The following is a 14,003-nucleotide window of genomic DNA, read 5'->3' as shown; positions in this document are numbered from 1 at the left end:
AATTCACCAAGAAGCTATGACATTGTTTCAAGAAATTAATCTCACCACACAATAATCCAAAAGAACTGCAATAATGTGACAATATGTCTGTCAGTTGCTTCAACAACAGGGGAGGCAAAATAAGGTCCAAAACCAAATTATTCAGATTTGGAATAACAGCCTCTACTATTCATGGATTAAATCCATCTTTACACAAAGCATCTGAACAAAAATTCAAATTTCAACAGTTTAAGAATTGAATTTCTAATTTAAAGATACTAAACCAACCAAGTGTAGGCATTTAGAACAAATGAATATTTCTACGAACAATTGTGAACAGTTTTCTTATCTAAGGTTGAAGTGAATGTTCCATTAGTACAGTTCTAAAGTGGCAAACATACTGAAACCAGCCAGAGCTATCTGCTGTTCATATAAACGGCACTGTTTTCTTATCACGCTTATTTGACAGACATAAGATATCTTTGATTTGGAAGGAGAGAATGGCATGTTACCTGAATCGTTGCGGAGGTACGACGACATTGCTGGAATGAGGCAAGACTGACTGAGTAGCTCCAGGAGAACGGATGGGAGAGCGCTGCTGTTCTGTCCTCTACCTTCATGGCTACTTTGGGTCTCTCCATTCGATGTACTCCCTGCAGGATTTATGTAACTGGCAAGAACCTGAAATACAGAAAAGTATTTAATCATAACAGATTCATTTTAGGCAAAAGAACTCTGTCTTTCCTTCCTTCAGAAAAATTCCAGTAATACCTCACAAGCTATTTTGCTAACTCATTACTGGTGTTTATTTCAGTAGTCCCAAAGATGTCTCAGAAGGAATTTTATTTAGTTACTAGATTACGACTACAATTTTGGGGATATGATAAAATTAAATAGCTATTTTAATTCTGAATTACTTCAAGAGGATCAACTAACATGAATTTTGAATAAACTGCTAGAGTTACTCGAATCTGAAGATTACCAGGTCACTACTGAGATATGCAGGTGTCATTCCCTCTAGAACGGCCAATAGAATAAAAAATTAAATGTAAATGTTTTAAAAACGATTTATAACTTACTTTTGGACAGGATTTCAGATGAGACAACAGTTTAGAGTGAGCATAACACAGACTCTGAAGAACTGTTTGTGTGCATGCTTGTGCTTCAGTAAACAAGGAGTTGCCCTCCCCTCAGGAAAGGCGGGAAGCCACCTCATGCACCTCCCAGTGGCGGCTCCGGCCGAGTTCACAGGCCCTGACTGTGTGTCACAGCATACACAACCCAACGTACTTCCAACTGTCTGATTTGTGCGGTTGTTCCCTCAAATTAAGTAACTTGACTTGGAATCTCAGGGGCTAAATTCACCATTTTAGTCTTTTCTTTCTTTCCTTCTCCTTTGCTCTAACCCCATTAGCCATCATCTTTTGCTGTACCATCTTATTTTACCAGCACTTCATACAAAATTTTCCTAAAGAACCTTTCCAGAGAAGTGATCAGGGAAAGTCTGCTGTAAAACTGACACACATCTTCAGCAAAATGCTGAAGGGTTTTCTACTTTCTCCTCCAACTGCTGACTGCTCAAAGCGAATGCCTCCTTTCCTCATGACTTTTGACAGTTATAGCTAAACCTCTGCACGGCATAATGCAGAATACTGCCTGGAAGCTTCGTCAAGAGTAATTCAGGTGCTTTCTCCTTTTTTGTGCTTAGGAGAACTGTTTCAGATTTTATTCATTTTGCTTTTGTAAGGGGACATGATGCTTGTGCCTTATAATCTACAGTGACTGAAATAACTGATTAGATCAAAATGATATCTTCATCAGTCAGGGCATGGATGTTTTCAGAATTTCATCCCCTCTGTGCACTACCCCAGTGGTGAGGTTAGCTAATGCATTTGAGCTGACAGTTCTGTGAATGAAATTTTTGATGACTAGAAAGAATCTAATTTTCCCTGCACTGACCTAAGGTAACAGATTGGTTACATTTCACAACTGGACTTAAAGGCCTAACTGAACAGGATTTTTTTGTCCTTAATATAATGCATTTGAAAGGCATCAGAGTTTTATTAAGGTCCAGTTGTTCATTGGTGATTTAATATTGCCATTTAAGTGATGTTACCAGGATTTGATAGTATGTCTGAGTGAGATTTTGTCACATTGGCATACAAGACATTCATGAACACTTCAGTAACCGCTTTGGATGCTTTATTAAAACAGAGCAACACTAAGTGAGAAATGAATAGGTAAGATTATTTTGACACACAAAATGTCTATTCCCACATCCTCCTTCCCCAACAGACAGCCTTTACTTTTGACTGAATGCTGCTATGTCTACAGAGATGTATGACACCTCCGGGGAACTACTGGGATGTTTCTTTGTTCATAGTCTATTCAGAACTGTCACCTAGGCTTGCCCACTTGGGTCCTTTTTATGCAGCAGTCTAGTGAAGTTTGAAAACAGCCTCAAGTACAATCCCTATATTTTTTCATTCAGACAGGAAGCAGTAAGCTTTTTTTTTCCCCAAAAAAATACCATAATTACTGTACTACACGACTGCAAAAAAATACAAGCTCTGTTTTTGTTATCCAGGCCCTAATGTTTCAACTACTTATCATTAAACAACATTTCATTATTACGCACCTGTAGAAGGCAGGTCACATGCTCTTCTTCTAGCCTTTGCTTAGTCAAAGCTTGCTCAACATCCCATCCTGAAGCTGTGGAGCCTGTTCCAAAGCCCGTACCCTTAGCCCAGTACAACTGCTGTTCTTCTGTTGATGCACTGTTGTGTGTACTTGACACCTGTGGCTAAGTTACAGAAAATAAAGTCATAGTAATTTTATATTTTTCATCTTTTCATTCTTTAAAAAGCCTTTGTTCTGCAAAACAACGTAATCCTGATTTATAAACTTAATATAGATATCAGGATTGAGGGGAACTCAAAGCTTTAGCTAGAAACCCCCCTGCCATAAAAGTCCAGTACAGGTCAGTGATAAATTGTTGCAAGTAGTTCTTTAATTTGACTACTAGTGCAAGCCGATTTTTGTTCTCTTTTAAACTATTGTTACTGTTTAAATGATGAAAGATATCAAAATGCTACTTAATCAATATTATGCTAAACAATACGGCTCTCTAATTATTACTGTTTAACAGCTAGTCAAATTTAACAACATAATTAGGAGGAGGGATGGAAGGAGAAATGGCACTGAAAGTACACAACTGAAACGCTAGGATGCTCAAGCATGTGCTGATTTTGAATAAATGTACCAAAACAGAAAGAGGTACAAGTTATTTATTCCAATGGTCTGCGTCACTGCATTTTACTAACATAACTTCAATACCGAATTTCTTAGCTCTTATAAAACTATTGAAGTACTTAATGGTAATTTTGAAAATTTACCAGACCTTTGATGAAAATGATGCATAAAAAACTCCAATGAGCATTTTTTAAACTAGTGCTATCCTAATTATTTAATTAGAACACTGAACAAGTGAATGCATTTTCCAGAGCCATGAGTGTTTGCTACTTTCATTATAGCTACTCAGTGACAATTAGCCCTACTGGAAGCTAGATCATGTGAGTAAGTGCCCAACTTTAATTTGTATTACTTAATTTACAGCTCTGAACAGTTTCAATTTCTGTCCAGATCTTCTTTAGGGATTTTGTTAGAGATTATATTTGAAGGAAAACGTTATCACCTGTGAAGTATCCTACTGACAGTACTCCAGAATCACCATCTAACTTTTGCATTGAGAATATAATGCATCTTGATGATGAAACAGCTGTCTCCTGTAGACATCACCACTCATAAACACCCTGTGCCTTTAACACTTAAGAGGATGTCATGAGCACTGACTTAAAGCACTTAAGGGAAAGCCCTGCTGCAGAGCTAGAAGCTTTGGTGCAGGCCTGACGTATATCTAGTTTCTGATAGCTATGAATTACGTGAAGCAACCATTTTCAGGGGTCATGGTAGTACTGAAGCAGAGACAAGAATTAATGTTTGCCCTTTCCCTCCAAAAGCCCAATTATCTTATGGCATTACTACGCCAGCAGCCTGATACCCAATTAGGACCAGAGTATCTCAGTTCCCCTTCAAAACTGACTAGCCATTGAAGTGAATTATATAGTTTCATCTCTTCTTTGCTCAACTCCTCATCAGTATCAGAAGCTACTAAAATATGGACAATTCTATATTTCGCAGCTGCTTACCAATACGTATTTATCCACCAGAACATTTGTGCAAGCCTCTGCCACAAAATTATAAGAGAGGGCAAGTCATTATTGTTTTTCAAACACATTTTGAGACAATCAGTCTGTTGTGCAGAAATGGCAACTCATAATCCTAAAAAAATTGGGGATACATGTTCTGAATAGAGGGTAGTACGAAACAGTAAGTATACTGAAAAAAAAAAATTTGATATTCACATGGGATCTTGAACACTGGAAAATTTTTGTCTTTAAAAAGGGAATGAAAAAAATCACTGCATTAATTCGTTAATTTTCACAACTCATTTATGTTTGTGAAGCATTTAAGAGGAAATAATTTGCAGTCAGTAGAGTTTAGATGATGAATGCTAAATAAGGTAATGAGGTCATGCTATCTAATGAGAATTTAAAAAAGAAAGAACAACCATCCATTGAGTATTATGCCTCTCATGTACTGAAAAAGAAGATCCTGAGAAAGAAACGGATTACACCTTAATGACTCCTGACACGTCTTTGTTGCTTAAATTTCATGATTACTATGTTTATCTGCAACACGCAAGAACGATTACTTAATCAAGTACTTACTAATTATTTTTGTTCTTCAGTCAAATGCCAGCTACACAGAAATTAGATTTTAATGAAAGCACTGAGATTATTTTCTTTATTATGGCAAAAACTTTTCCTGCTTCTCAGTGGCAGTTGTTCTGCTATTAAACTTACCTCTGCCTGGTTGGGACTAGCGTTGGGAACTCTTGGGGCATGATGGCTTAGAGCAGAAAGACAAGCAAGGATAAGATGTATAGCCCCAATTTCCAGTGCCATCCGCCTAAGCAGCACTCCATCGTCAGTAGTCAATGGTGTAGTGCTGAACAAACTGCGCAACACATGGAAGGGCAGGGTTGGAAGCACATTTGCTGAAGGAGACTGCAGGATATGACCTAGATTGAAGAAGAAAACAATCAAAATCACATTTTCTTTCAATAGTTCAACATAGTCTTTTAATCTATGGAATGGTTTATGGAATAAAACATGGAAAAATACTAAGGACTTAAGCACTTAGCTATAGTAAGGCTATCTAATATTAGGTTTCTCTTACCAACAGCTTTTCAAGACGAGAAGAGTATAGAAGAAAGAATGTTTATTTCCTTTATGGAATTGATTAAAAACAAGTTACAGAATTTGATTCACCATTTCCAGGGAGAAAAAGAAAACAAAATTTGTTAATAATCACAAGTGTTCTTTTGCATTTAACTACACTGCGGGTTGTATTTCTGAATGAAGAGAATAAAGGTGGCTCAGACTATTTTTTTCTTTTGACTTGCAACTACAGCAAGCTAAGGAATGCATATGATCAACGAACAGCAGTTCAGCTGACAAGGAGCTGTAGTTTCTCATGATGTGGGAATTTATTTTTTTATATTCATGTGACCAAATTGTGAATGAAACTACTGGCACAATCCAAGTGTGATGTGACTCAAGTCAAACGCATCATGAAATACTGACGTAATTTTAATTAGATGAGATGCATGTTTGGATTTTGTAGTAGAACTATTTAAAAAACATAACCCTTATGTATTATGAGCAAAAATTACTTCTTTTAAAAGCCAAGTTATTGGAGTTACCAAGTTAATGGAGTGACCTACTAATGCAACACACAGACATTTAGGAAGGTGTCTCAGTCTTTTCTGTGTTTAATAATGCACTTCACATTCCCTCTACAGTGTGTATCTAAATGAAGATATCTAAACACTGAAAGTACTTCCAAATAGCCAACTCTGTTCAGAAGTTTGCTTCTTATTTTAAATATACTTAAATACTTAAATATACTTAAAATATATATAAATATTAATATATATATAAATATATAAAATATATAAAAATATACTTATATTATTTTCTCTCTCAGTCTTGACACAACAGTTAATTTGTGTCCATTTGATACTCTTTGTAAAGAAAATAACAAGAAGAAAGCAAGGTGTCTTTTGACTTGGATCTTCATAAATAAAACTGAATAACTCCGGAAAAAACACTGATCTTATAGTCTTCCACAACTGAAGGTGTAGCCAAATGACAAAAAAAAAAATCTAAACATCTGCCCAATAATTTACCTTCACAGATGATTGTATCAGTATTTAACCGATAAACCATGAATTTTTAAGTGCAGAATTTGTATTTGTATTAATTTGTATTCTTTGTATTGCATGAGAAAGAAAAGATTCTAGGTGTATGAAAAGATGCATTTCTTACAGAAAAGGAAAACAATAATACTTTATACAAAGAATTAATGTGGACAACTGTTTACAATTTATTCCACATTTGATAAAGAGCTGAATTCACACTTTTGGCTTAGCAAATGGAGAAATTGACTATTTAGTCCAGCAAAAATAAAGCCTAAGAGAGAATACAATTCCTGTCAACAAATGCAAAAAAGGAATAGCTATTCACAACGAAGAACAATGCTGGCATAATGATAACTGGGCACAAATTGCATATGAGTAATTTTAGCCTGAAAATTAAAGACAGGCCACACCAATCACAAAAATGATGTTCTGGAAATGTATTCCAATGGCAACAGTGGATGCACACAAGAAGAAAGAAAAGCAACCTAAAAAGTAAGGGTTTGCGTTAGCCTCTTTGTATGTTTATAAAATACATATAAATATTTGTTTGTAAAAGCAAATCACTCACGGACATCGTAATCTGAGTGAACGTACACAGTCCGTTAACTAATTACTATTCAAATTAGGTGGGAGTAAGCAACAAGACTGTATGTTTGTTATGCAGTCTACTGTCCTGTACCAAAATACAGGAGAAATAAAAAGATGAATAGAAGGGACAGTAAAAAAGACTCTTGCTGAGTAGAGATTAACTCCAGTTGGCTGCTGTATGGAAAAACAGCATTGTTTTTAAAGTCATAATGAAAGGAGACGTCTGAAAGCACTAAAGCATTTTTTGCAAATGCTTTAGTTTTCCAAAACACTAAGAAATACAAATCTTAGAACTATATGCATTATTCCAGGTTCCAAAGACTGACTATAAAAATAACCTTGTCTCCGCTCATCCGTTCATTCATCCAAGAATACTCCCTTTATCCTTCTGAACTCACACCATTACGGTAAAGCTCCTGCTCAGCTAATAATCTAGATCTTCCTCTCCTTTTCTAAATCAGCTCCAACAGTTTATTTTACATTTGCTGTAGCTATGCTCCGATCCGTGTTACTCTGCATTTGGTTGCAGAAATACACATTCGCTCAATTAATTGAGCATATCCTGCTACTCCAACCGTTCTGTCTGAGTGCACTGGCATCTTGACAGTATCACCTGTAAGTCTGATCAGCAGTTATTTTACAATTACTCTGACATTTAGATGTAAACATATGAATACTGATGATTGCAACAAAACCTCACCAGGAAGAACTTCATATTTAGATAAAAGTGATTATCAAAGATGCTAACAACACAGTTCTTTACAAATTGCACAAACCAATTCTAACTTCCTGCTAAAAGTATTACAATATAAATAATTTTAAGTAAAACAATCTAGCTGTGGTCTACAAAAAAAACCAAAACATAGTAATTGCAGCACATACTTCCTTCACCATCATCTGTAACTCCCAACACCAATCTCAACAGACACTGAGCATGTTTCCGTTCTTTTAGTAGCACCTCAGCATAGCCCGGGAGACGAAGGAATAAACCAAAGGCAGCCAAAGAATGAGCGGGTATGGGAGACATAGTCTGAACTGTTGACTTGATCGGTGGAGGTTCTGCAGCAATTGTTTCTGGTGCTTCATACACCAGTTCCCCTGATTGTTCAATGGTAACCCATTCAAACTGATCACTGTCCTTCTGCTTTTCCTGTGTGGTTGATGTAACTACTGGAGTGCTCACCTTAAAGAACAACAACAAAAAAAAATTGGTAGTCGTTCAGTTAATCACCTATGCAAAAAATTATTAAAATTAGGATCTTGAAATCTTAATAAAGGACACCATTAAAAATCACATTAAATACACTACAGTTCACAGAGAGAGGGACCAGGCTAAATAGTTAATAAGGACATACTTTTGCGTTTTCAAAACAATTCTAGTAAGTCCCATCTACATACACAAGCAACTATATTTTGTCGACCTAAAATCCTCAGTTGAAACATGTTATTTAAAACCTAGATGCACAGGAGACAAACTACACCAAATAAATGATACAGAAGACTATTTTACGTATCAGTCTGTTAAATAAGAAACAGACCATTTATTTTGGACACTTAAAAATGTAAATAAGAAATGGTTAATTTTAATTACATACTCTAAAAGAAGAACAACTAATCCTAACTGCTTTACCAACTGAGGAGAAATTTGGATATCTTAGCAGCCTTGTAGGAACTCGCATGTTCCTTTCAGGCTTTTGATTGATTTGGTGGGTTTTATTACAATTATGCTCTAATGCACTAGTCTGTAGTTCTGTTTTATGAACTAACACTGCACGGGTGATTAAGCAGCCAGGCATTATGATGGGTATTAGCGTTTACAGGGGATAACATTTATACAGTTCCCCAGCAAACAGTCATGCACTCCGGATACCAAAACATTGCCACATAAAACCAATGGATACACTTAGGTCCCTCTCATGAGTAAACATCACAGCAGCTTCAGGCTTTTATGACACTCAGATCAACTGATAGAATCATATTTAAAATGTTGGTACTTATCACCAAAATGATCTAAATCGGAAAAAATCCATCTGAAAAGCCCTTGCGGAATTTATTCAGAATGCTGAATTCCTAATTAGAAGTCAAAATTATGTCTGTCTGTATTGATTCTAATTATCTACACATTAAGAGAATAATTGGGAAAATCTTAGAATATAGCATTTGCAGAATTGCAAGTATCAGTGATTTAAAGATATGAGAAAAATTATGGAATAAAGAGTCTGGAGAACTCATTAGTTTTAACTCTGAATCTTCTATTTAGCATTACCATACTTAATTTGTTTTTATAGATCACAGAATTCTTATTCAATATGTGAATCCAAACATTCAAATTATCATCATCATTGTTTTTTTTTTTTTTTTTTTTTTTTTTTTTTTTTTTTTTTAAAGAAAATAACTTTCCAGGACAACAGAAAAAGAAGGAAAAAAAAGTGTTCAAATTTCTTATGGTCATAAGCTGATTTTCATCTGTTGCAGAATTCCAGGAATCAGTGTTTTTCAATACAGACTACATGCTATTTCACTGCATTTCAAAATACAGTAGTTGCTTATGTGAACACATTTCCTCAACTTTTAGGTCTTGCACAGGCTTAATATGTGACCTCTAGAAGATCTGTGGAATAACTGTCCTCTCACATTACATGCCATCAATATTTAGCGTGCTTTTCCTGAATTGCATTGCTATTTACAAAGGATTCGTACTCATTATCTGGTCTCATGACAGGGTTCCCATTCCTGTCATAGTTTTGCAGCCAGGGTACCGAATAGCACCCTTCATTCATGATTAACTCCATTTCAAAAGGAATAAATATTCACCATCTTTCTTATTAGGAGTAACAACCAAAAAAATTTCAAAAACACAGACAACTATAATTTGAATAACTTGTGGCTTATTGTTTCCATTTTTCATAACAATTACTTTTGTACCTATGAGAGCAGCCAAAGGAGTCATTCCACACTAATGGCACTGCTGACACTTCCGAAAAGCCTAGCAGCACCTCTACAGAAATTCTGTGTATGATTACAGTCAAATATATAAGTACATTAGCATATATTTACTATAAAATTTACATACTATTTATTATAATAAAGTTAATTCAGATTGCAAGGTTATTTATGATTATAATAAACTAAAAATTATATAATCCACACCAAGAACTGCATTTCACTTAACCACAAAAAAATCAGGAAGAGAACATTTACATGAACAATTGAATGATAAGCAAGTATGGCTTTATCAGTAACTCTGTGCTCTACTATCCTCCAAAATATTTTAGGAATTAACAGAAGCAAAGCAAGAAGCAACACTGAATTCCTGCTTTTGTTTCACAGGGACATGGCTACTCAAGCAAACTAACAATTATAGGGAAGCTGCATGTATAGCTGGACTGCTGTGGAGTCATGCATGTGCCTATTTTAAAGCAGCTTCCCCATATGACTGAGATGTCAAACTGAACCATACAGAAATACGGAGAAAATGTTGTCCTTAAATAAACAAAAAAAGTGTTAGCATGTTTTTCTCTGCTGATTTTTTCACTCACTTGTTGAATTACATCAGGATAAAGCATAGGGAGTCTCTCTGCAATGAGGGCCAATCCTCCCATTCCTGCAAAAACTTGCAGCGGAGACTGAATGGGACATGTTTCAAGAAGTGATTCATCTAGCACTGCATCCATACACTCATCCCCAGGACTGATTGCTTCATCTTCAGGGCAAGGTCCCAGTAAATCTGCATGCTCTACAAAAAACACAGGCATAAAAGAAATTAGTACATTGTCATCAACGTGGTACTTGTTTCTTCTTCCTCACTTAGAAGTGTACTTCAAAAGTAGCATTTCCTTTTTCAGCAAAATCTGAGTCAAGAACCTGAAATGAATAAGTACAAGAATATAAAAAAAATAAAAATATGAGTACTTTTTAGCAATAATTGCAAATCCATGCCAGAATTGTGGATCATTTATACAAGTTTAAATGTTAATTATTAGAATTCTACCTATGCCTTTCAAATTTTGTTAACATTAGAAGTATGACAACACTTTTTTTTTTTTTTTAATAATGTCTTTCATCTAGGAGATAAGAGTATGTTAATATCTCATACAGAGTTTATAGCTGAAAAAGACCACCTTACATAAATTGCTCATTTTTTTCCTCCAAAATGCTCATCAATAATTCTTCATCCTATAACTGATATGGTTTCAAACAGATCTTGCATTACTTAATCTGCCCTGGTTATTAGCACAAACAGGTACTAACGATAACTGGCATACACGTCAAGAAATAAAACGCATGGTACCTACACAATCATATAATCACATCATACACAACAATACAGCAAAGAAAGGAAAGTGAAACCAGAACAACCATACTGGTAAACCTTACATATTCAGTCTGAAGACAAGAAGTACATCTGCTATTCACCACAAAGTTTAGCACTTGTCTCGTAGTGCTCAGGAACTACATGCAAGAGAATAAAGAAAACTCTTGTTCCTTACCAAAACAATTAAATCCATTTTGTTCAAAATAAAAGCATTTTAAAAACAAAGAAACCAAAAACGTACAACACCAAATGAACAACCAGAATGAAAAAAACCCTCACCTTTTTCTGTGTGAAGACGTTTAAATGAGTCTGTTTTTGATAAGCTTGGATCTGAGATGACTTTGGAACCAAGCTTAACTGTCAAGTCTATTGATCGGTATCCTTGAGGGAGTTTACGGTCATACAGGAGAGTCAGAAGCTGGGCAAGTGTCATTTCAGCTGGTAACGGCTGGCCTAAACAACAATGGCATTGAGTCAGAGCTGAAAATTATGATTGGGTTATTTTAACATACATGTCCAGGTGCTGTTCGTTACGTGTATCACAATGCCAAGTAGAGTAAAAATTATCTGGCTCTAAACCAAGGCCTGACTTTTAATATTTGTTCTCTTGGGAAAAGGGGCCCCATCAGTTTGGAACAGAGAATCAGAGAACTATGCCAACATTACCTTCAGCAGCTCTGTGCTGACAGCCCAAGCACTTGGTATATTTAACAAATGGCTAAGGCTGTAATTTGATGTGCATTTTAAACAGGTACTGCCTGCCTCCCACTATTAAATCCCACCCCTTGAATTATGGTGGCATAAAAGTAAGCAACCACAAGGTAAAAAGACTGAAGTGGAAGACAGTGGAAAACAAACAAAACCACAGTTCTTTTTTCAGTCCTATCAGTCCCAAGCCTAAGCTCACTACACTAATCTCAAGACACAATACAAGAGAAAACGAATGGCAGTTCAAGGAATACTTTTTTCAGCAGCCCTGTAGACTTGAAATGCACATGCAACTACAGCCCAAACTGATTACTGAAATGGGGACTTTGGCCACTCTGTTTATGAAGAGTATGTTCTTCATTAAAATTACAAGCTATTCTCAAGTAAGAACAATTTTTTTTTCCTAATAATTAGTAGACTTTATATGTAAAGGGAAATGTTTTAGAATTGGATCAGTTAATACACTTAGCACACTCATTTCATCTTGACTGTACTTGATCAAGGAGCACAAATCCCAGGAAGGCCTTTAGTAGCAATCTGTTTCTTCAGTGGAGGATGGTGCCTTAAGAAATGAAAACTAGAAGTGTTTTTATTCTGCTAATGTTTATATTACTACATCATCTAAGTGAAGTAAGTTTTCTGCCTTTTTCCATCAGTGATTCTGGTGGGTTTTTTTTGGTGACAATTGGCACTTGCACAAGATATATGAACAATGAGACCATACACTAATACAGAATGGTCTACAGCACCATTAGTAGACAGTCAACTTTTACCAGCTAGATATTGAAACGGGCACTGAGGGCAAAACAACTTGGATTAGAGATTTACTAATTCTTAATTCTATTAGCTGCTTCCTTGTTTTTATAGCATAAAGTAGATAAGGATCTCTTCTGCACAATATTCAAGTATTTTATGCATGTTCCTGTCCTTTATCACTGATCTAAGGTTAAGAATTCCAGTCCCCAATCTTTCTCCTATATGCCCTCAAACACATATGTACCACCAGCTTTATCCAGATAGCTGATAAAATGTGATTACATATCTGCTATACATAAAACACGACTGACTACTTAAGACATGCTGTTTTTGAAAATGCAAATGTTATGGAATTCAGAAATATTCCTGAAGGGGCAATTCAGCCCTCTAGAGAGGGATGCCAGTTAGCTGCCCACTCAGAACATTAAATCACAGGGCACAAATGCCAGTTTAACATTGCCCTGCGGGTCAAAGAAAATGCATGTTGGCTTACAAAAAAACTAACCTCCGTACTCCTAAGTGAAAGTAGAAATGTTTTTAAGATTTTATTTAGGAACTAAATAAAGTTTAGGCACTAAACTTCAAAGAAGAACAGAACAGTGTAACTGTTATACTTTACAGTTATAACTGTTTTATAACTGTTTCAAGCTACATAATGCTCCACATCCTGTTACCAACCCAGAAGTGCTCCACACCACAAGAGACCAAATAAAAAGATAAAGATGTACATCACCATTATATCTACTTTCTAACGATGTATCAGCCACTGAAAAAGACCATTTTTTGAAGTTGAAAAAGAGTTATTAAAGTCACCTGGTAGAAGTTTATGGTATAGATGGAAAACTGGAACACTAATAGTCTTGCTGGAAGATTCTCCTCCTGAGGAAGAGGTACCCACTTTATCTGCAATCACTCTTCCTCGTCTTGATGGTGGACGTGGAGGGGTGGATGAAACAGCTCTTTTTGACTGAGATTTCAAACCTAGTACAGAGATAAAAAAAAATAAAACTTGAAGTTATTATGGTATTTAATAACTTCAGCTAGCCAAGCTGCAATGCACTCAATGCCTTCCATTCCAGCAAAAAAAAAGTTAAATTTTTCAGTACCAACAAATTAAATATCAGAACAGCATTCATATATAAAAAATATTTGGATCTAATCCCAGTATTTTTACAGTTGTAAGGCTGCATGTCCTCCTAAGCTCCAAACATAAACCCAGCTGGAACTGTACTAGATCATATCATCCAAAGAAGAAGGCAACAACTACCCTGATTCTGCTCTTTAACTGAGTTTAAGAAATAATCTATCAATGGGCCCTATGGTAAAACTTTT

General features: G+C 35.6%; 1 protein-coding gene across 7 annotated transcripts in view; it reads right to left on the bottom strand.

The window, feature by feature from the left end:
- Positions 1–14,003, bottom strand: part of BIRC6 (baculoviral IAP repeat containing 6) — a 178,948-nt gene that overhangs the window by 50,237 nt on the left and 114,708 nt on the right. For all 7 annotated transcript variants that reach the window (XM_083829054.1, XM_083829056.1, XM_083829059.1 and 4 more), the window contains 7 exons: positions 13,485–13,652; positions 11,487–11,660; positions 10,432–10,628; positions 7,775–8,075; positions 4,905–5,122; positions 2,618–2,782; positions 492–660 (listed from right to left, as the gene is read on the bottom strand). In XM_083829054.1, the coding sequence (XP_083685180.1) occupies positions 492–660; positions 2,618–2,782; positions 4,905–5,122; positions 7,775–8,075; positions 10,432–10,628; positions 11,487–11,660; positions 13,485–13,652 (1,392 nt within the window). The remainder of the gene's footprint in view (positions 1–491; positions 661–2,617; positions 2,783–4,904; positions 5,123–7,774; positions 8,076–10,431; positions 10,629–11,486; positions 11,661–13,484; positions 13,653–14,003) is intronic.

Source organism: Anser anser (genome assembly GCF_964211835.1).
Source record: "Anser anser genome assembly, chromosome: 3".
Taxonomy (NCBI): domain Eukaryota; kingdom Metazoa; phylum Chordata; class Aves; order Anseriformes; family Anatidae; genus Anser; species Anser anser.
Note: the sequence above shows the minus strand (reverse complement) of the source record. Positions and strands in the feature narration are given on the sequence as shown.